General features: G+C 43.2%; 1 protein-coding gene across 4 annotated transcripts; it reads right to left on the bottom strand.

Moving 5' to 3' along the window:
* NAT10 (N-acetyltransferase 10) lies at nucleotides 1-27,451 on the bottom strand. 4 transcript variants are annotated; one of them, XR_014508358.1, is made up of 31 exons: nucleotides 27,059-27,451; nucleotides 26,596-26,718; nucleotides 25,198-25,289; nucleotides 24,835-25,006; nucleotides 24,101-24,223; nucleotides 23,156-23,217; nucleotides 22,103-22,217; nucleotides 21,439-21,546; nucleotides 20,799-20,932; nucleotides 19,915-20,008; nucleotides 19,185-19,283; nucleotides 17,262-17,398; nucleotides 16,989-17,113; nucleotides 15,927-16,077; nucleotides 15,571-15,667; nucleotides 14,680-14,796; nucleotides 13,766-13,867; nucleotides 13,581-13,655; nucleotides 12,894-13,010; nucleotides 12,445-12,578; nucleotides 10,598-10,646; nucleotides 9,271-9,367; nucleotides 8,893-9,003; nucleotides 7,982-8,154; nucleotides 6,758-6,877; nucleotides 5,942-6,040; nucleotides 4,139-4,212; nucleotides 2,858-2,941; nucleotides 495-1,325; nucleotides 311-361; nucleotides 1-198 (listed from the first exon to the last, which is right to left on the bottom strand). XR_014508358.1 is itself a non-coding variant. In XM_083428530.1 (29 exons), exons 2-29 carry the CDS (start codon nucleotides 26,701-26,703, stop codon nucleotides 1,232-1,234), a joined length of 3,063 nt encoding a protein of 1,020 aa, XP_083284656.1. In that variant the 5' UTR covers nucleotides 26,704-26,718; nucleotides 27,059-27,451; the 3' UTR covers nucleotides 1-1,231. The 4 variants fall into 4 exon arrangements, 1 of the variants encoding a protein (XP_083284656.1); XR_014508356.1 differs by having other exon boundaries at nucleotides 311-1,325; XR_014508357.1 differs by having other exon boundaries at nucleotides 1-361.

Genomic DNA, 27,451 nt, shown 5'->3' with positions numbered 1-27,451 from the left:
CCAGCTTAATTCATCTCTTTATTTTGCATATTTCTCTCACTTCCAAGACCTTGCATTCCTGGCGTTTTATTTATTTACATTTTAAATAAGGGAAAAACTATAGAGGCCGTAGTAAGCAGAGGATAGGAGGGCTGCCATGGATATCAGTTAAACCACACCACAGACCTTTTCTTCCCACTTTTGATATTTTACCAGATACTGCCGAGACATTATCCAGCTTATCCTCAGTCGTAAGGACTAGAAACATATTTTTTTCTGGAGGGAGAAGAGAGAGAAAGAAGAAAACTGGATGTTCTTGGCAACATCATACTGTTTCAAATAATATCCCTGCAGAAGACACAGTCCTATATTAAGCAACCTACTACATATGTGTTGTTTGAGACCCAATAAGGTGTCTGTGGTACAAGCTCTTCCTGATGGTCAAGAAATTGAATCCAGATGGATTCAGTCAGTCCCACCCTCCCAAAAAAGGCCCCAGCGCTGGGACCACCCACCCACACTATTGCCACTCCTTAATCAATGCACTGTGGGACATGACATCAAGTAAGAGTAAGAATACTGAAAAGCAGGGAAGATGCTTTTCAAAGGACAGGATTCCCTGCCAAATTCTCTGTTTTTCTAAATACCAGTAGATGGTCTGGCTAGGAGAAACCAATGTCTAGAATTAACCACAGAAGCCAGAGTGCAAAGGTGAAGGCAGTGCTCAGGCTGCGGATTCTTCCCTTTTTATCAAAAGGCATAATATACAGCAGACACCTCAATGCAACTCCACCGTTTCAAAATCCCACAGAGTGTTTTTACAGCTCATTGTACTGACGCTTCTTAAAAAAAACCAGCTTTCAATTAAAAAAAACAACGCGCAGCACTGAGGCCCAGGCCTCTCTCCAAAATTGCTATTAAGGAAACAAATAGTAAAGAGAAGGGAAAGATGTTTATAGGTCTCCGAGGCACACAAAACAGAGGCTTTTTAAGGCTAAACTGTAAAGAGTCATAATTCCTGGTAACAATCCAGTTTACTGCTCTACAGTTCTTTTAGCATAACACAAATGCTGAGCTGGCAGCAATAATATAAAAAAGATCTTCTGAACTGTTTAGCTTCAGGCTGCCCCTATACGAAGGGGAGGAAAAACCTTCATGTCTTCCCATTTCGAACTATGGTTTCTTTGTGGCCTATAGTGATTTGCTTTTCAGGTTCCCACAAAACAAGAACTCCATGTCCCAGATTTTGAGATCATTTCTTCCACTTCTGCTTTGGGGTTTTCTTTTTAAATTTCTTCTCTGGTTTTGATCCTATTGCGATTGCTTCTGATTTTCTCTTCTTGCCACTGAGAAAAACATAACACAACAGTCACAAAAATGCTTGTGGGTATTATGCACTTTGAGCTAAAAAACATAATATAGCTTTGTTTTCTCCCTGCAGGAAGATCACCAGGCAGGGGGTGTGAATTCACTTGGGGGTGGTGTGAAAAGTGGTAGTAAGGGAAGGGAAAACCACGTTCCAACCCACCTAGTAGGTAACTTCTGCTGGATTCAAAGTCCTTTCAATAATCAGAATAAATCCTTCTGTTCATGGATGGGCAAGTCTAGAAGCAACCTCTAGAAAGTGGTCTCTGATTTAAGCAAGTTTGACTATATTTGCTTGTTTACATGATTTATTCTGCTTACGGCAGACATTGAGATGAGGAAGGAGCTATGCAGGGCACTAAGACCTTGACTTAAGGCTTGAGAGTCTAACCACTTGATGTCATGGACCTTCCCATGTGTTGAGATGCAAAACAGGCATTTTTCAAACACTTTCATTTCTTTAACAACAATATGGCCTAGAAACAATCTTTTTCTAAATGCAACTGGAATACACCTATTTCAGTATTCAATAGGCAATACTTATGGCATAGTGAAATACATTAAGCCCTAGTATCATCTCTCCATAATAGAATGGGCAGGAAGAAAAAACCACTTTAGAGATAGCTCTGATGGAGATAAATTTTTTTATACCAAGTTACATTAACTGAGGAAAGTTGTCCATCCCTTCCTTTTCCTTACAGCGTCCTGCACATCCCCCCAGGCTTTGTGAAGGGGCACCTAGTGGGTGGGAGCTTCTGAGTAATGCAGGACAATGCACAGGCAGGAGACAGCATGGGAAGCTTTTCTTCCATGAGCTTCCTTAAATTAACATTTATTGAGATTGAAAGTTAAATATTTTGGCTTCTGAAGATTTAGGAGTTCGTTTCATTTATTGAATTTATATACAGTGGTACCTCGGGTTAAGTACTTAATTCGTTCCGGAGGTCCGTTCTTAACCTGAAACCGTTCTTAACCTGAAGCACCACTTTAGCTAATGGGGCCTCCTGCTGCTGCCATGCTGCTGCAGCGTGATTTCTGTTCTCATCCTGAAGCAAAGTTCTTAACCCGAGGTACTATTTCTGGGTTAGCGGGGTCTGTAACCTGAAGCGTATGTAACCTGAAGCGTCTGTAACCCGAGGTACCACTGTACTGCCCTATACCCGGAGGTCTAATGCAGAGCCAAACTGATCTTCTCCAAAACAAAAAGATTCATAAAGGGGACTTGATGACTGCCTTCACCACTAAGAAGCTACTCTACTTGGCTCAAGCCATCTTCTAAGACCCTGCTCTATATTCCATCCCAGCACCCGATGCGACTGACTTTGTGAAACAGGGCACACTCAGTGGTGGCCCCAATATTGTGTAGCACCCATACAAGGGAGACTTTCTCCGATTCCTTCCTCTGGTTCGTTGGGAATGGAAGAGAATGTATTGAGATAGAAACTTTTCTCTTCTTCATTTAATCCTTCAGTTTCCCAGTATTGTCAACCCTTTGAGAAGCCTGCGTCACTACCTTTTGAGGCTGACAATAGAAGCATTCTGTCCTGCTTTGGTCAACACTTCGTTCCATTCTTCATCATCTCCTCGGATAACATACCTAAGTGAGAAGAATTGTGTGGTTTTTTTAGATTTAAAATGGAGGACACTTGATCAGAAAATACTGGTTTATTTTGCAGCAATGCTAGTGATCATGCAGGCATTGGTTAACGACAAGAAAAAGCATGATCAGGCACATTCAGCTGAAAGAGTGTGTGCAAGTTGAAAGTAAAAAAAAAATAAAAATGGACATTTGAACCCTCCCTTCAAATGACTCAAATGCTGTCACCATCCAAACAACTACTAAAAACCTCCCATCTTTATTAGTATGGTCGAAGTTAAAATCAGCCCAGAGGAGGTGGCAGGCAGATAGGGCTGATGGGACCCAATCCTGCAACCCCTTCCTCTAACCATAGTTTGATACCTAAGTTAGCATTGCATTCACATCTTAGAAGAAACAGAGACTAAGCAATTTGTGAAGAACTTAAGTATTCAGATTGGTCGATCCCTCTATACCTAATGGACCTTAAAAGAAGATTAAAAGCAAGGTCAGATAGGCGAATGTTTTGGGGTGTTTTCTTAAAAACTTCAGCAGCCTATGGAGAAGGGATCACAGAAATTAATTTTAGGCTCTTGATATTCAAACCCTGTTCACAAGACTTTCAGAAACTGACAGCAATCTCATTAAAAAGCCACAAGAGTTACACCACAGCTGGAAGACAATAAAAATTCAGTTGTGTCTTCCTGGGATGCCTGTCCTGGTAAGGGCATCAGTGAGAAAATTATGGAACTGCAGGCCTGTGCCTCAGAAGGCCACATGGGTTTTGGCAAACCTATTTCAAGAGGCCTAAGATCCCATCCACACGTAAGACAAGATGGCTCCCTGTCGCCATCAACTTCCATAAAGAGGTCACAGGGCTTTGAGCATATTCCCCTGTAGCTTGTGGGGAAGTGACCAAGTGACGTTGGGAAAATGGCAAAAGCTCTTCTGAACTGCTTCAGACCCATCAGGCTAGCTTTATGGAGTCATTTGGTTCCTAAACAAAGCAATGTGATTCATATTATCATGTCAACATCTGCCTTTGCCAACACAATGGATAGTATGAATAGGTGGCCCTTCATACATGAAACCAAAGCAAGACTATATTTTCCCTGTAGCATCCTTGGGCTATTTAGATGACATGGTGAATTAGCTTAGACCCCTTGATTCCTTTCCTGGAGCCTGTGGATTTATTTACTGCAAATTACGAGGGCTTACTGTGAGAAGTCCAGATCTTTCAACTTCCCAACATCTTGCTTGTGTTTTTCCTGAAATTCTTTTGCTGCTTCTTCCTGCATTGAAAAAGCAATTTTTAAAAAAGGATGCTAAATAGGGTTATGAAAAAATATACAGTTCTGAAGCCAAACACACAACAAAAAAGGCTGACTAGCCATTGCTTCTCTGCCCCACAGATTTGTAACCTGATCCCTTTGGCACCTAGGACAGACTTATCCCATCTGCAAATTCCACAATGGAACCAAATCTAAAAGCTGATCTAATGGCTACAACATCCAGCCCTTTCTTTGTACTTCTGTATTTTTTCTATTTCCCCCCATGTCCTCTCAACTGTGGTTTTGCATAACATACTGCCTGAGGAAGAGTTCCAGAGAACTTTAAAGCTTGCCATTATTTTGTGACATTTGGGGCACCGTATTTTTCGGCCCATAGGGCGCACCTAGTTTTTTTATTATTATTATTTCCCCCGACCCCAGAACAGGCTGCTATCCACAAGCCGTGGGAGAGCTGCATGACTTCGTGCAGCTCTCCCATGGCTTGCGGAGAGCTTCCTGAAGCCTGGAGAGCGAGAGGGGTCAGTGCACACCAACCCCTCTCGCTCTCCAGGCTTCAGCGAAAGCCTGCATTCGCCTCATAGGACGCACACACATTTCCCCTTCATTTTTGGAGGGGGGAAAGTGCGTCCTATAGGGCGAAAAATACGGTAGTTCTAATGAAGGCATTGCCCAATGTGAAATTTTGGGATTTTAGATGAAGCAGTGATAATTCCAAGGAAGATTGTCTCACCATAATATGATTAATACCAGGTATTGGTGTTATGCACTGCCAGTTATAAAAACTGAGATAGGAAAGTGTGCAAGCTAATGGCAAGCTTTTTTCAAAAGATAATGCAGTACCTTGGAAGTTGAACGGAATCCATTCTGGAAGTCCGTTTGACTTCCAAAGCGTTCGAAAACCAAAGCGTGGCTTCTGACTGGTTGCAGGAAGTTCCTGCAGCCAATTCTAAGCTGCGGAAGCCCCGTCAGACATTTGGCTTACGAAAGAACGTTCGAAAACTGGAAGAGTCACGTTGATCATTCGGGAGACAAAACATTTGAGAACTAGGCTGTTCAAAAACTAAGGTACGACTGTAGCATAAACCACTTTATATTGTAAACTTTCTGTGATCCTTAGATGAAGGGAAGTATAGAAATTTAATAAATAAAAGAAACAGTGCTTGCAAGACCAGACAATAGTTCCCACTAGTTCATGGATGTGGAACTTGCAGTCCAACAAAACCTAGAGCATGGGTAGGCAAACTAAGGCTCGGGGGCCGGATCCAGCCCAATTGCCTTCTAAATCTGGCCCGCAGACGGTCCGGGAATCAGCATGTTTTTACATGTGTAGATTGTGTCCTTTTATTTAAAATGCATCTCTGGGTTATTTGAGGGACATAGGAATTCGTTCTTTTTTCTCCAAAATATAGTCCAGTCCTCCACAAGGTCTGAGGGACAGTGGACCGGCCCCATGCTGAAAAAGTTTGCTGACCCCTGACCTAGAGGGTCACAGCTACCACCATCCCCAGCAGTCAAAATGGCTGCTTGACCTCAATGTCTAATATTCAGAAGTGACTCCTTTTGTACATGGAGGTTTTGCTTAGCTATCAGGGCTCAAAGCCAGTGGCAAAATAATCATCCATAGAAGTGTGGATTAAAGAAATACTGCACTGGCATGAAGGGGTGGTGCTAGAAACCTCTACATCCATAGCACTAGTATTTAGAATCTCAATTTGAAAACACAAATTACCAAATCCTCATTTAAGGATTTCAGAGTTGGCTCCATTACAACGTCTTTGGTTACTGCCATCTGCTCTTCCACAGCCTTTTCCAGGATAGTGTTGAACAACTAGGAGGGAGAAATTACCAACAGGGTCATCGCTCAATGGTTAAGGATGAAATGCTTGATACATTTGATTGGCGGTACCGTTGGTTCCATAGAAGTTACTAATGACCATCCATGCAATGGCCCCGTATAAAGTAGAAATACAAGATTACTTTGCATAACCAACTGGCAAAATTAAATTCTGCTCTGCACCATGTTCAAACAGTATGCAATGGTCAGTCAAGTGCAACTTTTCCGTGATATCACACACACATCTTGAAATAAGCAGTGAAATGCTCAAGGGAGGGGAGGGGCTGCTTAACACATTCCCTTCCAACCATCGGTCCATTCAAAATCCTCTTCCACCATTGTGTTTTCTCACCTGGAAGAGGTGCCATTTTGAGTAGAAAACCAACAGGAATAGAACGGATTGAGTAGTCTGTGTGTCCCCGCCCCTTTGCTAAATCTTGGCTGCTTCTCGTTTATTAAAAAAAGAAAACAAGAGAGATGTACACACAGCCGAGCATCATACAGAGTTTGAGCCTCAAACACATTTACTCACATCTGAAGAACCAACCTAAGACAGCCTATGATACAAGGGGGAGTTGTTCAAAGCAAAACATATTGAAGTTATTTTTATACAGTTAAGTTCAGATCCTATACTATTGGATCTGGACACCAAGAGTGTTCCACCATACAGGTAATTCTCCCTAATGCAACACTCACAAAAACCACATTTACCTGAACCACCTTGCGGATAGACCTGTTGAAGAGGCCCATCAATTGGCCACTAGGCAGCTCTATCTCTTTCTCCAACTGATCCACAGTTTTGTGCTGGAGACCAATCCCAAGAAGAAGAGCCTGGAAGAAAAGTGAGTTTCCTGGTTTTGATTCAACAGAAGGAAAAGTCTGGCCTTTGTCAGAACCCTATCACGTCATTATTATTTTTGTCTGGCAATTTCCTTGCCTTTTCAAAAATTTAGGTGCACAAAACTCAAAGGGCCACATTACATTTTTATTAGTCCGGGAAGATCACATCACATCAATGGTAGAGTAGCATTTCGCTACCATTTTAACTCCATACTCATTTTTAACACATTCCTTGCCAATCCCCTTCTTCTCTCTTTGCAAAGTGAACCACCCAAAAACAAACTGCAAAGTCCCCCAGCAAACCACCACGGGCATTTTCTCCACTATTAAATCTGCTCCATTTCCTCTGTGCACAAAGTACATCATTCATGCTCTCCTCAATATGCAACAACAAAGATCTGCACCCCTTTTCTGTTACTCCCCCATTTTTGTTTTATCACATGCAAGATCTACACTATCTACCTATGCCAGATTTTCTCATTTTCTTCCCTTAGCCTTTCCTTTTCCTCTGTTTTGCTCCCGAAACACTTGCCTACTGCCCCTTGCCAAGTTCAGTGGCAACAAAACATAAAGCATTCATTTGCTCCACTAATTTCACACACAGAGTCTCAGATGCAAGTAGGCTACAAAACATCACTGGCAAACTGCCAGAGGCTTTTTAAAAAATGGAATCAATTTACGTTCTGCATTCTTCCACTGACTGTTGATGGCCTATATGAGCCACAAATGATCCCACAAATAGGTTAGAGAGGTCTTCAAATAAGGGGTGCTGCAATCAACCTGCATGAATTATCTCGAGCTAGTGCCTTAATTTAGTTACTGTTTGATTCAGAAGCTGGGCTCTAAATTAGGGTTAAAGGGCACCTGGTGTAGTTCCAAGACAACTGCTTTGTGGATCTTGTCCTGGTGAGTTTCAGGTTAAGAGGACAACTAGAAAAGTCAAGGTCACAAAATCTCTCTCTCTCTCTCTCTCTCTCTCTCTCTCTCTCTCTCTCACACACACACACACACACACACACACACACAGTTCAGAGACTGGCCATCAAATGAGAGGACTTGCATTAACAAGACGCTAGCTAAATACATGATACTTACAGACTGCGTAGCAGAAAGGGTCATATCTCCAAGCTGGTTGAGAAAGTACATCTTAGAGATAGCTGGAATCATGTCCATAATCAAGTGATAGTCCACCATGTTCCTTGAGTACATCTCCAGCCTCTTCAGGTCGTAAGGGATAAAAACAGCTTCTAATTCTTTACGACTGATTGCTTAGCAAACCATGAATTAAATTTTGAGTGGAGTGGCAAGAAGGAAAAAAACAAGACAGAGATAAATTGCACTTGCTATCTAGGTGTTAAGAACAGGAAGCAGAGCAGCGTTTGTAAGACGGGGATAGCCCCTCTGATGTCTTCCGTAAAGGATCCCCTTTCTCAGCATGGAAATGCAACACGCTGTCCATCAAGGAAGAGACTGCTCTTGGACCAAAGAAAGCAGAGTATTGTGTATACTTATTGAAGACCTTTTTTATTTTTTAATGCGATGCATTTTCTTCTTCTTCTGGGATTTGCTTTAGTACGCTTTAGTACATGGATAGGCAAACTAAGTTTGACCAAACTGCGGGAGGCAGTGGAAGACAGGAGTGCCTGGCGTGCTCTGGTCCATGGGGTCACGAAGAGTCGGACACAACTAGATGACTAAACAACAACAGGCAAACTAAGGCCCGGGGGCCGGATCCGGCCCAATCGCCTCCTAAATCCAGCCCGTGGACGGTCTGGGAATCAGCATGTTTTTACATAAGTAGAAAGTGTGCTTTTATTGAAAATGCATCTCTGGGTTATTTGTGGGGCCTAGGAATTTGTTCCCCCCACCAAAAAAAAATGGTCTGGCCCCCCACAAGGTCTGAGGGACAGTGGAACAGCCCCCTGATGAAAAAGTTTGCTGTCCCCTGCTTTAGTTTCACAAAATGCCCTCCAGGGAGTTTTACTTTTTTACAGACATTTACTTACGGGGTTGAGGTGGCTGCTTGATATTCCTGTTTTGCAAAATGTTCAAAGCTAATGAAGGAGAGAAAGTGCTGAACTGATATGACAAAAGGGAGAGAAACCTCCTCCTGAAATCTGCAGGACAAATGGAAACAAAACCTGGTTTACTACTTCATGTATAACTGATCACACTGAAGGCTGATTAACAGTAATTTGAGGTGGGGGATGTGAAACTGTGGGGTGAAACTGCAGCTAAAGTTGATGGCTACTTTTTATGCAAGAGTATACTTTTTATTCAGAGGAACCCCACTCTCCACCCCATAGAAATGTGGTGGTAAATTTACCATCCAACCCTAAAATGGCAGCTCAAAACAGCCCTGAAACATCATTCATACTAGTCACCTTTCCAGAAGGCACTTAGCCAGTTCTCCTGCTCACTCTCTTCCTCTTCATTCAAGGTCTTCAGCATGATACATGAATGCTCCCCAGTCAGATCATTCTGGAAAATAAAGGTATTGCTTGTAGCTGCAACGTTTTATGAGCCGTTGAGTCTTTTCAACAATAAACAGCATCAGAAAATAAACAAGTTTACCAGAAAGCACACAAGATAGTCAACAGCAATAACTGCTAATAACTACGGCACTTTACCATAGTCTCAGTGCAACCTGGATTCTGATTTACAAAAAGGTAGCTTGGGTAATTCAGAAGCAAATTACTGTTCCATTTCAGATCCCATCAGGTGAATGATGAGGTTCCAAGCCGGAGTTTTTTTCTGGCTCAGATTATCAGAGCTGGAGGAAAACCATAGGGTCACAACGCTCACTTCAGACTGGAGGTGAGCATTATAAGTTGCCCAGTTTGGTACAGTAGAAGACTATGGAATTCCAAACTTCAGGGACATTATTGGTGAAAAATGAAAACTTATTAACTATTAGTCCACTGTGTATGTCTGATGACTACGAAGAACCAGTCACTGAAGCGATCAAAAGGAAACCATTTTAAAACCGAACACCTGGTTTATGCAAACAAACCCCACCCTAGGCAAACCAATGCCACTCACTGGATTTATAGTAAGGCTGTCAACCAATTAATTAATGCCTAGCTAATTGTTCAATAAATATACACCAAACATTTTTGTATAGAATAAACTACAGTTTAATAATAAAAAAACTAGAAATAACAGAAATCACTGGGTTAAAGCGGACCAAAAGCCCATCATTATCAATTTATGATGGGGTGGAAGATTCACAGACTATAAAGGACTTGCTCACAAATTTATAGACAGCTGTACAAGTTATTAAAGCTAGGAAGTGGAAGGGGCAAGGTGGATATAAAATGGAATGGAATGGTATAAAGAGATGTGAAATGTGGCTATTAATGATAAATTAGCATGTGCTGTTAAGGTAAGATGGGGAATATGCAGGAGAAAGGATTTTGAGGAGATATGGAAGGTGTTTGTGGGATTTGTACTGGAAAGGGGGTCAAACCATCGCAAGAGGTGTTGAAATTTTGGAAGGTTGAATAGTTACAATGGAATGGTCTGGGGGGTGGGGTGCATATTTTTATTCTTGTTTATTTATTATTATTACTTTGTCAAAATAAAAAATAAAATTATAAAAAAGCTATCACATTGCCATAGCAATATAATCTTTGTTTTCCTTACAGAGATCATCAGAACCAAAAAACATTCCAGCACTATTAGGGTTTTGGGCAATGAAATGAAACTTACAGGAGTCTGCCTCAGATAAACTGGTACAAATCCAGCTCGTTTCCAAAACCTGGCAGAAGAGAGAAACAAAAACTTACTTGTAGCCTGTCAAGAGAATGCTAATAGTCTACAAAACGCAAAATAACTGCACAATATTGCTCAATATTTATTTATGCTTAGGGCTGAGCCAAAGCTACATACTATTTCCCCCAGGCATTTGTGACCAAAAGACACCAAGCCTTCCCACTTTTTCCACCACTCCATGCAACCATCTCCATTTATTTCTTCTTTCCCTTGACCTCACTCTTAGCTGCTCTCACTGACACCATCAAATGTGATGCAGTCCATGGCCCTGTGACCTCGCCCCATTTCTTGTGATCAATTTAGGAAGGAAGCAGCAACAAAAAGAGGGTGAAAGGGAAAATGACACTGGAGCAGCAGTGGCCAGTGCCACTGAAAAAGCGAAATATTTGGATAATCTGTGGGTGCAATTCAATATTGTGCCATTCAGTGCAGGCATTTTTACTTGACAGAAATAATTATCTCCCCTCTGTTCCCTGCCCCCTCACCCCATCGCTTGCTGTTCTGGCCCTCCAGAACATGGCCCTCCAGAGCAGATTTGGGTGAGGTGCAGGGGGCACATGGGGAGTGAAGGGGGGCAGGCCTTGCTCTGGCACCAGTTAGATCACATCAACCCCCCCAAAATTGCCATGAAAATAAGTTGTTTTGATCTGTGCACTGGGGAATATTTCAGCACAGTCCTAAGTATAGTATCCAGGTGTATGGAAGAAGCTAACTGAAGTAACCAGAAACTGCACATTAATGCAGAACAATTTTCTTGTACTGCTCCCTTCAAGTCACTAGGACTTGGAACCCTAGAATTATAGAGCTGGAAGGGACCCCAAGAGTCATCTAATTGCAACTCCCTGCAATTCAGGAATAGCAGCTAAAGAACCCCTGAGAGACATGTTCTGCTGTGCGCAAATTTTACCAGATTGTACCTTGAACAATCCAAAACAGGCAAAGCACCCCGAGGTTAGAAAATGCACTTGGTCTGAACCACTAAGATTTCATGCTTTGCAAAACACACCAATACCCGATTTCAGTACAGTTGTTAAGAATGTAAGAAAAGCCCTGTTGGATCAGGTCGAAGGCTCATCTGGCACCTTCTTCTCCTAGTGGCCAGCCAGATACCTATGGCATACCCCTAAGGAGGACCTGAATGTAGCAAAGCCCTCCCCACTTTTGATCCCCAGCAACTGGTACCCAGAGCTATACTGCCTCCAACAGTGAAAACAGAAAATAGCTCATTGTGGCCAGAAGCCATTGATGGAATCTTGTGTATACCTGGTATCACAATGGCACTGGCATCTCTTAACCTCTCCCAGCAGAGGATAATGTTGGAATCCATGGTATGAATGCGGCTTTGCAAGTTAGCAATTAAGAGTCTCCACAGCGTGGGAAGACAGAGCATTAAAGGAATCTGCCTAGAGATAAGGAGACCCAGCAACAACCCAGTGATTAGCTGAGGTCCCTTATATAGGCATGACCTATAACACTGGTGTGAGTGAGTGTTAGTGTGGTGTGGCTAGTGCTGAGGAGTTGCTGAGAGTGAAGAAGTCGTGTTGTAAATAGTAACTTGTAGATAGACTTGTATGTTTGCTGCTGTAAATAATAAAACAAGAATCAAGTTACTAGTGATCTGTTTGGTTCCTGCTCTTCGTCCTGCCAGGGCAATCTCAAGAGCTGCTCAACAATCACTGCAGTACTCTGCTATACTCCACTAAGCTGTGCAACAGGCAAAAGCACTTCAAAGGTTCAGACGGCTTTCAGAGTTTCAACAGATACAAATGCATCCCAATGCTTACTTGAGCAGCCTTGGTGTCAAACCGTAGGACACACCAAGATAGTCCAGATTCTCAGCTTGCCTCTCGCTCAGTTTGAGAAGCAGAGGCGGCAAATCCTTCCGAGGCATCACAGCTTCTTCTAATAAACTGACCGCCTAAAACAAAACAAAAAACAGCAGATCACTTAGCAAGCGGATAAGTGGCCAAAAACATGTTTTTAAATTTGCTTGTTCAGTAGAAAGCAGTCCGAAGAGGTATAAACAAAATGAAACCCCCATGTGGACCTCTGAAAAGCAAATCTCAACAGAAGCCTTTGTAGAAGGTCACAGAATCATAGAGTTGGAAGGGACCACGAGGGTCATCTAGTCCAACCCCTTGCAATGCAGAAATCTTTTGCCTAAGGTGGGGAAGAAACCCACAACCTTCAGATTATGAGTCTCATGCTCTACTGGCTGAGCTAGCCTTCCTACCTCACTGCTCACGGTAGCAATTTCTCTTGGCTTCTGAGTCACTTTTTCTTCCAAACAAGGAAACTTGCCTTCATAGTACATCTGCAGCAAACGCAGAGCTCGGCTGCCATAACCCATCTGGGAAGAAAAGGGTTTTGAAAGAAAGGATGCACATTCGAGAAAGAGAGAGCTCTTACAACCTGGCTCCTTCAGGAAGCTCAGCATCTGAGACATCAAGCATCAAGCTCATTTTACGTTGGAATGAAGAACATGTGGCCCCTTCAGATGTTCATAGACTACAACTTCCATCATCCCTAACCATTGGGCCATGCCGGCAGGGGCTGGAGTCTAACACCATCTGGAGGACCACAGATTCCTCCTCCCTGATTTACATCACCAGGTCAGCATCACTCTGCAACCACAGATGATTATTAGTTATAAAAAGTTGCCAAAACACACAGACACCAGAATACACATTTCATACATATTGTTTTTTCTTTAAATTTATATCCTGCCCAAAAGAAGCCAGGGCAGTGGGAGATATAAGGCCCAAACTAATGGGTCTTAAGTAAGCAGTTTGCTAAAAAAAACAAAAACTGTTTTTGATGCAATCTACGTTTCTGAGGCAGGAAAAGAATAAGATCCCCCAAAAATGGTATTTGCAGGATTTCTTTCAAATGCTAGCAACAGAAGAATAAATTACATTACCCCTTGATAATCAGGATGGACTGCAATGCGAACAACTCTCCCACCAGACAGACTACCAAAGTCAGGATCTTGGAACTAGAAATAAAGATTTAGAAGAAATGAAGCAATAATCAAATGGAATTGAAGAATAAGAATACAGGAAAGTGCAAAACACCTGAGATGCAACTGAGAAGCTGATCAGTTACCTGCTCTGAGACGCTCCATGGAATGAGATCTCCCGATGCTTTCTTCCCCCTAGACAGACTGTTCATAATAGACTGACGGGCGATCTCTCCCTCCAAACATACCTGCCAAAAGTGGGGAGAATAAAGGAGACATGAGATTTAGTGCTAGACTAAAGCACAGTACTCAACAGACTAGGGCAATTTAATCCATAAATGTTAAAAAAATAAAATAAATAGGGGCTGTCTTATACATGGGGGAGAAATATAGTAATTTTCCCCAGGAGTCAATGATGAAAAGGTTAGCTCTCTGATGTAGGATCTGCAGCCTTTATCAGATACCCGATTTTCCACAGCTTGCTTTCTGGGCAAATTAATCAGAGCTCTTTAAACACAAAAGGCTTTGGGTTGGATCCAGTCTAAGCTCTGGGTGCAATCTAAACACTCACCCTGATGTTGATGTGAGAGCTTAGAAGGGTGTGCATTTGCCCCTCTGCTGCTCTCTGCTGCCCATGAAGAGGAGTGCAGCTGGTTGGGAGACTCCACCAGGGCAGAGACCCCACACTTCACCCTGGGGGGCAGGAAGGTACCACCGGCAATTCTTCCACCAGAGCTAGCCAGCAGAAAGCACCCAAATGGGGTGTTTGGGACGGGTCCATCAAACTCTTTGAGTCCCAAAGGGATCCAATTCTTTTGTCTCTCAGCTGCACCAGCTGGGAGGTGGCACAACGAAAAGGAAACTGCTCCTCCCCCACCCAGACACAATACTGCCCTAGCCAACATAAGCAGCAGGGCTTGTGACGCAGCTGTCAATCTGGCCCTCCACTCTGCCCTGCTAGGGTTAGGATTGCTCTGTTAGTTCCATTTACAGCAAGTCCCATTGATTTCAATAGCGAAGCCAATTTAGTCAGCGCCCAGCCCTCTGTGCCCTCTCTTACCTGAACGACAGCAAGCACTTCTGGCAAAGAATTCTGGGTAGGTGCAACAGGTGGCAGAAGGCAGAAGAGGTGATGGGCAGGAGCATCTGAAAGCATCTGGAGGTCATTGGGAGAGTTCTGGAAAAACAACCGTTGGGTCACAGAATTAGTTCTCCAAACACACACAAACAATTATATTTGTTTCTCATCTGATGAGCAACTATTTCACTGTGTCTGGTTTATCTGCACTATGTTTGTTTGTTTGTTTTTTGAGGACAAGATGGTTGGACAGTGTTCTCGAAGCTACAAACATGAGCCTGACCAAACTGCGGGAGGCAGTGGAAGACAGGAGTACCTGGCGTGCTCTGGTCTGGGGTCACGAAGAGTTGGACACGACTAAACGACTAAACAACAAAATGGGTTTTTTGCACAGAGAACTCTCTTTAAAGCAACGAAAACCATCGGCATCAAACTGATTTTTTAAAATGCCAAGCTATATAGGGTCATTTTGATATAGCAAAGTGAATATAGTATATAAGAGTATATATAATAACAGATTTTATTTTCTTCCATCCAACTGCAAATACTGATCTTGCTCCAACCAGCAGGAGCTTCTCAAGTGGTATTCAGCTGAGGGATCACTCCTGTTGGCAGGGCCGCGCGGGTGACTTTTGCCATGTCTCCCTTACGCCAGCCCCAACACTCCCCTCTCTTACTGTTGTGAAGGGTTGCGAGTCTGCCCAGAACAGTGACAGAGGTGGCTCGAAGGAAAAAGGGGAACTGAAGGAATCAGAAAGAAAAAGAACCACAAGGAAAAGCACTTGTGATTTTTGTCCAACCACAGCTCAGCAAGGAAGGTCAAAGGTCCCTCAATTTCCAGCTGAAACTGGCAATAGAAACAGTGCCACCAACCTTGTAGTGAGAAGCCACGTACAGCGCCATCAGCCTTTGAAGAAAAGTCTCTGATGCTCGGTGATAGCAGAAGAGGGTGTCCCTGTTCACGTAGTATCTGAGTGCCATGGGTTAAGGGCCATCTCACCTGTGTCTCACTCTAGGAAGGACCTGGGAAGGGAGTAATTTCCTGGGAACAGTATGCAGCAGGAGGAGAGAGAGGATCATTCCATCTGGCAGGCTGAAAGGTTTGCCCTGGTGGAACGATCAACAGAGCTTGATACTGAATTCCTGTCAATTTTCCATCTCTCTTACTCTCTGTGGGGCTGCTAAAGGCCACACACTGGCATGAGAATAAGCTCCAGCAGCAAGGATACAGGTCACAGGTTTCGGGCAGTGGGCAGCCAGATATAATCCTTGTGATGTTGAGGCAATCCAAACACAGCAAGTCGTTCAGCCACTTTTCGACTGGATCTCCCGGGGCATACCTAATGGATTCCTGGAGGGAAACTTCATGCAGCGAGCGAGCTGGAGAGAGAGAAAGACACAAAAGGGCAAAAGTGAAAAATTTAAGTCCATGGACAATTCATATCCATAAAAAAACCAAAACAAAGGAGATAGGGAAGAACAAAACTCTAACACCCCAGTGTTTCCTAAACTGGTGCCTTCCATTTGGAGGGCAACAGGTTGGGGAAAGCTGCCTTAGCTGATTGTCCAAAGAATTATTTCTATTTCTATACATTTTACACTACTTAATGAAATAAAAACTGCGAAGTGGTTTATGTTTACATAAAAAACAACAGAGAACAATTTTCAATCAAATTTCCTAATACCTAAAATGTGATATAAACACAGAACTGTATGTCACAAAGAAAACTGAGCAGTGTACAAAACAAATTTAAAAATTAAGGGTTGAATCCAGAAATTAACCACCCTCGGCTCCAAAAGCCCCAAATGGGAAGTGTTTTCACATTAAACTCCCAAGAATGCGTCAACAGGTTGTGTCCTCCTCACAAGCCCTGAAAGCCCTCTTAACGCTGCCCAATAACAGCTTCTCACACTGCCGCACTGTCAGCACTCCATGTCAGTTAGATGATGCTTGGAACCTACTGTTTGGTCCACTGCCTGGAGGCAAAACAAGTACGCAGCCTGTCAGGAAAAGCTGGTCCACAACCCAGGCACTAAAAATGAACTAAAAGCCAAGAAGTTGTCTTGAATTTTTTCGATTCAGCACATTTTCAGGTCCAAGACACCTAATGGTGGCAGCAGCTCAAAGCTCTTGCATCCATTTTCTGCAGTTCTTGGGGGGTGGGGGGGATTTCTCCTGCGTCAAGAGCCACTCTTTGGCACATATCTGAGAAACGTAGATGGTGTACTTCTGCAACACGGAGGTCACATTATGCAGCCTGGGGTTTCTCAGCTCTGTGGAATGACTATACCTGAGGACAGTTTCAGCGTTGTCGTCGCCTTGTTCTCTGCTGTCATACTGGCCTGTGCTTGTGCACTCTGTTGCCGTAACTGCTGGATCAGCTTCAGGGAGAGGGAACGGCCAGTACCCTCATACCTATTAAGAACAGACAAAGCAGTTGAGTGAAAAGAGAGAGACACAAAACAAGTAAAGCTCTTGATTCCTGTAGTATCAAGGGAAGACTTCCACGCGCCATGACAGATTAGTGAGATTTAAGGCAAGTGAGCTAGAATGAAGAACTTACCCATTGATTGTAGAAGCCATGAAGACCAGGTAAGGGCCTAACAGGTTTTTCACCAGTGGGAGCGGGATAGCAGCAGCTTCATCAATCACTACCAGCTCAGCTTGCCCCAGTTTCACAGCATCAGCAGGGTGGATATACTTGCCAAGAAATGAGAAAAAAATTAATTTTTATAATTATTATTATTACTACTACTACTACTACTATTTCTAAGTAAATGACCATTCTCTCCTGAGCGTTCAACCAATCAGAAAGGAATCCACAACAAATATAAATTATTTCTTTAACTCACACTTAGCTCCAGAACTGGCCTCCAGAATTCTGGAATTGGCCTCCACAGTCACTTACAGACACACTGTTCAGACCATACTCATGGAAGACAATCTTACTTGGCTACAACTGATCACCAAAGAAGACTTAGCTCCATTTGAAGATCAATCACCTAGTTTTCCTTAAGATTTTTGATGTTGTTTATTAATGCAATATAATTCAACAGAGCAGGAAAAAGATTTAAAGGGGGGACTTTGAGCTAACAGAAACAGACAACGCCTTTAGAATATAGGCACAGTCTAATTGTGAGGAAGTATAAGCAGATGTTCTAAGCAACGGATGAAAGACCTCACAATTAAACTCACACCACCTGGACACCAGAGCTAGCATACTTTAGAGGAAGAGAGGGAGGGAGAGGCAGAAAGAGAACCCAGTGTATGTGCAAGGACTAAACGTCCCAGGTACAAATCTTGCCTGTGCTGCAAAACTAACCAAGTGGTTCAGGAAAGTGTAGCATAGTGTATCTATGTTGTACATTATTATTTCCTGCACCTTACTGTTCTTCACGGGATGCGGGTGGCCCTGTGGGTTAAACCACAGAGCCTAGGACTTGCCGATCTGAAGGTCGGCGGTTCGAATCCCCACAATGGGGTGAGCTCCCGTTGCTCGGTCCCTGCTCCTGCCAACCTAGCAGTTCAGAAGCACGTTAATGTGCAAGTATATAAATAGGTACTGCTCTGGCGGGAAGGTAAACGGCATTTCCATGTGCTGCTCTGGTTCGCCAGAAGCGGCTTAGTCATGCTGGCCACATTACCCAGAAGCTGTACGCCGGCTCCCTCGGCCAATAAAGCAGGATGAGCGCCGCAACCCCAGAGTCGGCCACAACTGGACCTAATGGTCAGGGGTCCCTTTACCTTACTGTTCTTCACATAGATAAGCAAGTATTTTAGCATTAAGGACCACAGTGGAAATTGTGGCCACCTTTGCAAAGAAAAAGAAAAAAGATGTGCCCTTGGGCCTGGACCATCAGGTCACATGCAAAATTGAGAGTGAGTGGGTGCAGTGTAGGGGTTAAGAGAGTTGTTCTTGGACCTGGGAGACCAGGGTTCAAATCCCTCCCCCCCCCCCCAGCCATGAAGCTCACCTTTGGCCAGTCACTCCCTCTCAGACTAACCTAACTCACAAGATTGTTGTGGGGATTAAATGAGGGAGAGAGCAGCCTTCTGGAGGCCACAGGCCAGTGCTGGGCAGAGCTATTAATGCACATTTTCCTTGTTCCTATACCTTCCTATCCAGGCAAGCAATAGGCTCAGGGACACATTTCAGCTAAGCAAAAACACTAAGCACAGTGCAAAGCAGGGGCAGTGAGAGGAGTGGGGCTTGAGGAGAATTCCAAGGGCCAGAAAGAGGGGTCTGGGCGCCACATCCAACCCCTAGGTCTGAGGGCCTGGCATTGGGTGCAGCACAATACATCATGTCTTCTGAAAACACGGTGCTGAAGACTCGCTTTGGTAAACCAGTCTGACTAGGAGTTAAGCAGCCTTATCTAGCTTTTGCAAAGAAGTTATAGCATTTGAAGAGTGCCGGGAACAAGTCATTGTGTCTACACATGCCTGAAGGAAAACCGAAGAAAGCTTCTATCAAAGATAAATCTACCTGGATAGTCTGCCTATGCTCTTTGAACACATTCACTCTGACGACTGCTTTGCTAAATTCAGGGTTGAGAGACTGAATGATCTCATAATCCAAGTGTTCCTGAAAACGACAGACATAAACTACATTAGGAATACCAAAGAAAATACAACCTAGCTTGTACAAAAAAAACCCCAACCCTTCAGAGCTAGTTTGGTTTCAAAGGTCATCTGAAGCTATAATTATCTAAAATTGTTCCACATATTTGGTAACCCCATGCTTTGTAAAAAAAACACCACAAAAACATTATTCCACCAGACCCTTAGGGCGTAATAATTTCCCCTCTACCCACTGATGGTTCTGCTGTTGTTTTATTCCATTGGTTGCATAATTTGACATTTTCAGTACAGCTTTGACTGTTATTATTGCAATTTGTATTGTCATCCACGCTTGCAACCCACTGGAAGGAAGGGCAGGATATAAGCCTATGGGAAATAAATACAAAAATAAGGAACTGAATCTAGAAAAAACATGACCAGAACACCACTAATGGAACAGGTTTCTTGTATTCCCATTGCCGCTGCAGAAATCTGCACAGCCTAAAAGCAGCTCCCGAGAGTCAGAGAACTCTCTGGAATTGTGTGGGTTATACACAGGCAGTTGTAACGTGCAGGGGGAAGAAATTCAGGAGGATAACCGTGTGCAATGTACACAAAGGCACTCTGTGGAACCAGTCAATATCTGCTCATATTACCTGATACTGCAGAGCATCAAAGCCTTTAAATACAAATTCAAACAGGGTGTGAAGGTTATCTGGGCTGGGAGATGTGACAAAAATGTTGGAATAGCTGCAAAAAAAGAAAGAAAAAGAAAAAGATGACAGAAATGAACTTTACAATCTTTTATTATTGTTGAAACAGTAATATAAATAATTCGGCATGTTGTAAAAGCGGCAAAATAATTTATCAGCTTTTTAAAAGAAATCTTGTTATAACATGACCCAGCTTTTAGAGAAACTGGAACCGAAGATGGTTTAAAGCAGAGTTTACAAAACAATACAAAAACCTGATGTAAAAAAAAGTTCCTCTATTGCATGCACATGTGCTTCAGAACCAAGTACTGAAGTACTCCTATAGTAGTCTTTGGTCATGTTTTCACTGGAGCGGTAAACCTGTTTCTGTTCCATGGCACTTCAGAGCTACAGCAAGTTATGAACAAGTGAAGAGCTACATTTTCAGCTATGTCCAGACTCAAAAGAGAATGTGGATTTAACATCACCTTGAAGAAAGAACAAGTTACAATTTTTTACATCGGTTATTTTGCAGTGTTTTTTAAATTGCTGCCTCTGGGCTGAGAGCACAGGATATTTGAAATCATTTCTGATTTCAGCCTTAACTAAGTAAATCATTGGTTTGACAGTAATTCTATAGCTAAATGTGGCAAAAATGAGCATATGGACCATTTTAATTTTTATTTATGGCTCATAACTTGGCAGCAGGGGGCAATTACCTATGTAGATTCATCATTACTGAATCAGTTCTTTTCAGACTTATGTGGAGAGTCCAGTTCTCCAAAAATACCTTCATGTTTTACCTTTTAAACACACACCCATTCTTAAAACACCCCAGAGCAACTTACCCAAAAGCCACTGCTCCAGCTATGGCCAACCCCAAGGCAGCTGATTTACCACGACCTCGGGCGGCTGTTAAAGCCACGGTGCTTCTCAGCGTCTTCTCAGAAATGGCTTCAATGAACTTCAGAACCGCTTTGGCCTAGCAACAAGGAAGCATATTAGAACAGTTTGGCCAGAAAAGAAAGACCACAAAACTAGAGGGCTGTAAGCAATAGCATATGCTAGTAAGTTCATTCACTTATTCATTCAGTAAGATTTCTTACACATCCTTATAGTTATATAAAAAAAAGAGCAGACAAGTAAAAATAATTCCAAATGGAAGCTGCATAGAATGGGTTAAACAAAAAAGTAGAAATTGGTCCAATAAAGTAGCTTAAGTATCTAAGGGTCTTTGGCATACAGAAGCTGAATAATGACGATGCAAAACGTACTTCTGTATTAATATCAGACACCAATTTCATGCATAAAACCCCATCTGCTGAGAGCAGGAGGAGATTCTCCAGCAGCTGGCAATATCTTTCATTCCCCTCATATCCTGGCTCCTCTCACCATCCTGAGCTTCACCAAGCTTCATGAACAGGACACATGGGGGTGAGGGGCTCAAATAACCGCATCACCTTATTCCTGTTTCAATGCCATACTTGCCTGATCCAGGGTTTTACAACCATCCACGAGGACTCCTACGGGCTGGGTGTCCTGGAGGCTCTCCTTTAGTTCCTTCAGCTCCAAGTCCTGAGGACTCAGACTTTCCTCCTGTGAGCAAGAGAAGCGTCACCTAAATCAGAAAAGACTGCTACCTTGAATGCAAAGAGACACCACAATCCACAAGTAGCTCGCCTGCACATATTTGTTTGGATGGGAAAATGAGCATCCTACTGCTCATTAACCAAACATGGTGGATTGTCCCTCAAAGAGATACAACTCAGAGCACCTGCAAGTGTGCAAATTAGCTGCATAGGAGCAATCCTGACTTTGAATATATATGAAGTGACGAAGGCAAGTGGGTTGGGGGGAAAACCCTCCAACACTGCACTCCTTTTCCAAGGCCTGTTTGTTATTGTTATCAGGACCTGCTGCTCCAAGCACAACTCCAAAAACTTTATTTGTACTTCTGGAAATACAGCTTTTAAGCCCTGTGCCTTTGGAGCAAGAAGCAACAGAGGGCTCTCCTGTTGGAAAACAAGAAGAAGCAAAATAGAACCTTCCGCAAAGTCCTAAAAGAAGTTGAAAAGGCAAGTCCTGTTATTGCCAACTAAACATCCAAAAATCTGAAGTCAAAATCTGAATTATATGAATTTAAACTACTTACCTGAGACCGGGGTGGAATAGCAGCAATGTCTGCTACATGGGTAGAGATCGGGAGGATGTTAAGCTGATCGTCAACCACCATGCAGGTTTTGCAAGATGCCAGAGAAAGAATGAACCTGTGCAATGAGACAGAGGACACAGCACCATTGTCACTGTTGTACTTGACTGGTTCTCCGCCTGCAAAATGATTCCTCGAGCTACAGCTCATGTACATGGATGGATAAGGTGATCCAAGAATAGTGTTTCTGGATGGCACATCAAGCCAGATAGCATAGACTGCTTCTGTATAGTAGCTCCCTTCAGCATTAATACAGTGCTAACACACAGGCCCTGCCAACTTCACAGCAAAGCTTAGGGAAGAGTCAGCCTTGGGACTCAAAGCCACATTTCCAACATGCCACAATACACTTTGTTCAACAGCATTTCACCTCCTGCACAGGTGAGTTTCCAAAAAACGAATGTGGGGGTTGGCAGAGCATTTGTTGGGAAATTTCAAGTGAATCTACAGAGCAGAAATCATAGATGTCCCAACATTTTGCTATTGAAAATTAGACCTTGTCTGAGCATAGCCACCCTACACAACAGGTGTGGGGTACCTGTGGCCCTCCATGTATTATTGGACCACAACTCCTATGTTCACTGGCCTTGCTGGCAAGGGCTGATGGGAAGTGGAGTCCACAGGTATCTCGTGAGCCAGGAGTTCCTCACTCTTGCTGTGCATTTCCCTACCAGTCAAGATTGTACACAGCTTCATGAATGATCTCTTGGACACAGGGCAATAATAATGAATGCAATTGGGGTGGGGGGAATTCACATTTAAAGTTACAAACATGCACTTAGAATCATACAGACTTCTGAAACAATAAGACAAATCTAAGCAACAGGTCTAGAGCTTCTAAGATTCACCACCCCATTATGCTTAAATTGAACATAATATTCCTTAAAACAACTACTTGGGCCAACATGGAATCCCTTCTAAACCAAAGCTCAACAAACAGACTTTTCCCTTCCAAGGGTTGATAGTATTTGTGCTCAAAATAGTTGGGCAGCCTACCTTTCATTGAATCGGCCGACCACATCCTGATGTGCTTCTGTCCGGTAGCGAGAGTGTACATCCTGGGGAGAAGAAATGTTGTTTGTACGAAGCCTGAATAAAGCCTTGAACTTGACAACTTCAACGAACCACAGGCACAGAACAGCCAAGTCTTATACCGTCTTGTTAGACTGTGCTCCTTTCCAATGCCCACATTTTACCGACTGCTCTTTAAAAGGTTCTCAAGTTTACCTCTCTAATTCCCAAGCAAAGGCCCAAGTAGAGATGGACACTGGCCCTCACTAGCACATAGCCCTCAGCCAGACCACTCTATAGCTTAGGGTGCATGAGCAAGTGTGCTGCCTGCAATCGTGTGACTGAATAGGCCAGCCTAATTTTCTGTCAGGTTGCTTGTGCTTCTGCATGTCTAGAAATTCTGCATCTAAAGCTTTCCCCGTAACTGCATCTCCACACCGAGAAAAACTCCATGTGCTTGCCGCTTTCTTAGCAGCTAAGTGCAGAAATAAACAAACAGCTTTAATGACTCTGATACGCGTGTTCAGAAAGGACACTCGTTGCATCCAATATGTGGTATGTTTCACCCATTCCAGAGCCAGATCTCAGCACTACAAAACAGGTTGCAGGACTGAAAAGCTCCTTTTAAGCTGGCATTATCTCAAGCCCCTAGTCCAGCTGTACATTTCAAATGGAACACAAGAGAACATGCCTGTACTACTTTCCCATGCAGTCCAGCACTGTCTGCTATGATTGGCAGTGACTCTCTGGGCCCTCCATATTTCCAGTTACATGCAACCTCATCTGTTTCTAACTGGAGGTGCCAGGAATCGAACGAGGGACCTGCCGTATGCAACGCATGGGTCCTACCGCTGAGCCATGGCCCCGAATAGGAGAGCTGGCCAATTTTCTGTTAAGCGCAGATAAAAACATCTCAGGAGGCATACATACCATGGTCATGGTGTAGAGCTGCTTCAGGGAGTTCATTGTTCTCAGAAGAATCGCCACGATGCCGCCGCCTTCCACGGTTTCAACTGTACGAGCCAGCAAATTGGGCGTCAAAGCTTCAAAGTCCTGGAAAAGATTGTGCCGAAAATTGACGCACCGTCTTCAGTAATGTGCCCGCAAAAAATGTGCAGTGCCAAGAATGGACATTCTTGCACAATGGAGTCAGGCAACAATCTGCAACATGATGGTCCAGTTTAGATGGATCATATCTTAATAAGCAGAGATAGAAGCAAGAGTTTTGCTCATGCATGCAGTCCCTTCTTCCTTGTGGTGTATCTGAATCGAGGTCTGCAATTAATCATAGTTTCTTTTTTAGCTGAACCCAGAACTTCAAAGCACGATTTAAGATGAAGGCTTCTTCTGGAGCTGGTAACCATAGTTTCAAGGTTCACCCAAAATGGGAAACTTCTGTGTTCAGCTGAGATATTATTCTGAGAATGGCTTGTATTTCACAGAAATGAAACATGAAGCTATGGTATCAAATGCCATTTTATATTTATATTTTTGTTAGTAATGCAGTGTGGAAAATACGTTTGGTACGATTTTGCACTTAAGAGTAAAGATATCTGCTACAGGGAACATTATGGATAGTGCAGATGAAGACTAGAGTTAAGGAGCAAGTAAAGTGCCCAAATAACTTGAAGAAAATGACTCTCCTATATTGAACGTCTTCCTACCTGGAGGACGCACATGCCGAAAGTATTTCCAAGAATTTTGTGTGTCTCATTGTAGTAACAGTACCGAATGTTTGTGGCTGCTATGAACAACTCAAACGGGTCATCTTGTTTCAGATCTAACATTCCAGTTTTAATTTTCTTCTGCAACTGCCTCATTCTTTTTTTACGGTGGCTGGAGGGAAGATACAGGAAATTAAATTGGAAGTCCTCACTGAGGAAATTATCACATACTCAAATATGCAATTCTGTGCGTGTTAACTCAGAATAAAGTCCTACCAGGTTCAAGGATTTAATACTTTAGAGCCTCACCACATAGTTGCAATTTTTTAAAAAAAGAAAGAAAAGTCATACAAATGTTTTTACCTGCTGAAGCCCAGCTCTTTCTTATAACACCATAATACTGATGGTCTAGCCTTTACAGCTGCTTTAGACAACATATGATGAAGTATGACTACCTGTAAGGCAATAAAACCTATTATTACCTCCGAACAAAGACAACACTGAAATAAAGCATCTGGAAAGCAAACAGAAGATTTTAGAAATACAATTACATTTATGCTTTGCCTACACTTTTGAGAGCAGTGCCAGAACTTTCACATATAACCTTGTGCTACAAAACAATGGGGTATTGAATAATAAAAATGACACTCATGACAGAGACTTAAAAAAAAGAAACCTTAACTGAAAAGACAGATACTGTATGGAATTCAGTGTAGGACTAGGTGGGGAATGTATGCAAGAAACAAGGTCTGATCGCACAACAAGACTTTTGTGCTTGAGAATGCTGCTGCTTGATAGGTTTCATGCTCTATAGTTTATAGTTTGAATGCATTTATTTATTAATCTGCCAAGAGAACACTAGTTATGGGAATGGAATATAAACTGTCATCAATAAAATACTCCCAGATCCTTCATTGGGTGAACTACACACTGTAATTATTACAGTTAAAGTTCCAACTCAAAAAGTAATTTGTGGGCACACATGGAAGTACAACCTCATGACATTTTTCCTAAGTGAACCAGCAATATACAGATAGATTTTCACAGACAGCAATGATTTTAGCTTCTCTTTCTCTACAAACCCTCAGCAGAGGGGACCCTCTTGGTAGTCCCTCAGTTCAGGAGGTATGTGACCCAGGAGATGGAATTATCTGTGGCAGCCCCTAAGTTATGGAACTCCCTCCCCGCAGAAGTGCATCCAAAATATTCACTGTATTTCTGCTGTATGCTGAAGAAGGCACAGCTCTTTACCCTGGCCTTTGATACTTAGGAGATATATGCAATTAGTTTTGCACTGTTTTTAATGTTGTATTTTTAAATTGCCCTTGGAGCTTGGGGGTGAAGGGTGGGTATCAAAACAACAACAATGGAAATCGCTGCATATACCTTCTCTGCAGAAATGGGTCACAGTGTAAAAAGTCCCTGGAAAATGACCATGTTACTCAAGGGTAGGGAACTAGTGACCCTCCTGATGTTGCTGAACTCCAGCTCCCATAGCCCCAACCAGCATGGCCAATGGTTAGGGATGACAGAAATTGTAATCCAACAACTTTTGAAGGGCTGCAGGTTCCCCATCCCCTATTTAGATTTATGATGAGAAATCCCAAGCTGAATGAAGCAAGCACATGCGGCCACTGCTTTTCTTTTAACTGCTTGCACAAATCTCCCAAATAAGAAGCCAGCACTTTCCACAAGCGCATTAACAGCACCCGGATGAAGGTTATATACATTAGAGAAAAGAAGTCACGGGCTGCACTTCACCTGATCTTTGCTACGATCCCCTACGACAACAAAAAGTGTCCTGTGCCGTGCAGCTACTCCATTCTCGATCAGTATCCGGATGCGATTGTCCACTTTCTTGCGCTGCATTTTCAGCTAGAGATCCTGTAAAGTTTTTAAGAGATATTGTAGCGATTCAGTGCAGGGTGGCTTCAGTTTTCACGGAGACAGCAGTCTGGGGGTGGGGGGGAATAGCAAATACCATCCATCCCAAGATTGCATTTTTCATCCTAAGCATAAGAACACCAATCCTCCAGCACTTCTGACACGTCTCCCCCCTCAACTCGTCTCCCTGACCCCCTAAACTAAAAACCCTCAATGTTGTAACCTTTTCTCACAGAGGAGTTTCCCCACCAGCTGCTCATTCCGATTGCCCAGCCAATTATTATTATTATCATTATGATTACTGCCCTTTTCGCGACCGTCTTGCTGCTCTTAACAATACCTTGGGTACACAAAACTGGAATCGACACGTGCAAACAAGGAAGATGCCTCCAAACCCGGCCGCTGACTCGGATACTGTTCACTTCCTTTTTCTGCTTCCTTCCTTACAGAAACCAGTTCTGTAAGCCAAAAGGACCCTGGTGCCTTTAAACTCCGGTGCTAGCTTCCCACGTGCAAGGGGGAGGGGGCCCACATGGACTGCGCAGCAGAGAGGAAGGACCCTGGCTGCTGACCCAAGGATAGCCTGCAAGGATGCTCTTCCGGAAAGAGGCGGCGCTGGGGCCGCCAGGCGCAACGCGGCCTGCAAGGGCTTTGCGCCGAGCCGAGGCCTATAAGGATTCTAGGTGCGGAGCGGAATTCCAGCCGGGGGCCTTTTCCGCCTCGGCGCTTCTTG

The sequence above is a fragment of the Podarcis tiliguerta genome (assembly GCF_965153285.1).
Source record: "Podarcis tiliguerta genome assembly, chromosome: 1".
Classification (NCBI taxonomy): Eukaryota; Metazoa; Chordata; class Lepidosauria; order Squamata; family Lacertidae; genus Podarcis; species Podarcis tiliguerta.
Note: the sequence above shows the minus strand (reverse complement) of the source record. Positions and strands in the feature narration are given on the sequence as shown.

Coding starts and splice junctions, on each gene's coding strand:
- NAT10 (XM_083428530.1), bottom strand. CDS start 26,703: ATGCAGCGCAAGAAAGTGGACAATCGCATCCGGATACTGATCGAGAAT. Junction 15,668..15,926: donor CTGCCCGAAACCTGTGACCT/GTATCCTTGCTG, acceptor CATGGCACTCAG/ATACTACGTGAACAGGGACA. Junction 13,868..14,679: donor AAGTGCTTGCTGTCGTTCAG/GTAAGAGAGGGC, acceptor CACTTTTGGCAG/GTATGTTTGGAGGGAGAGAT.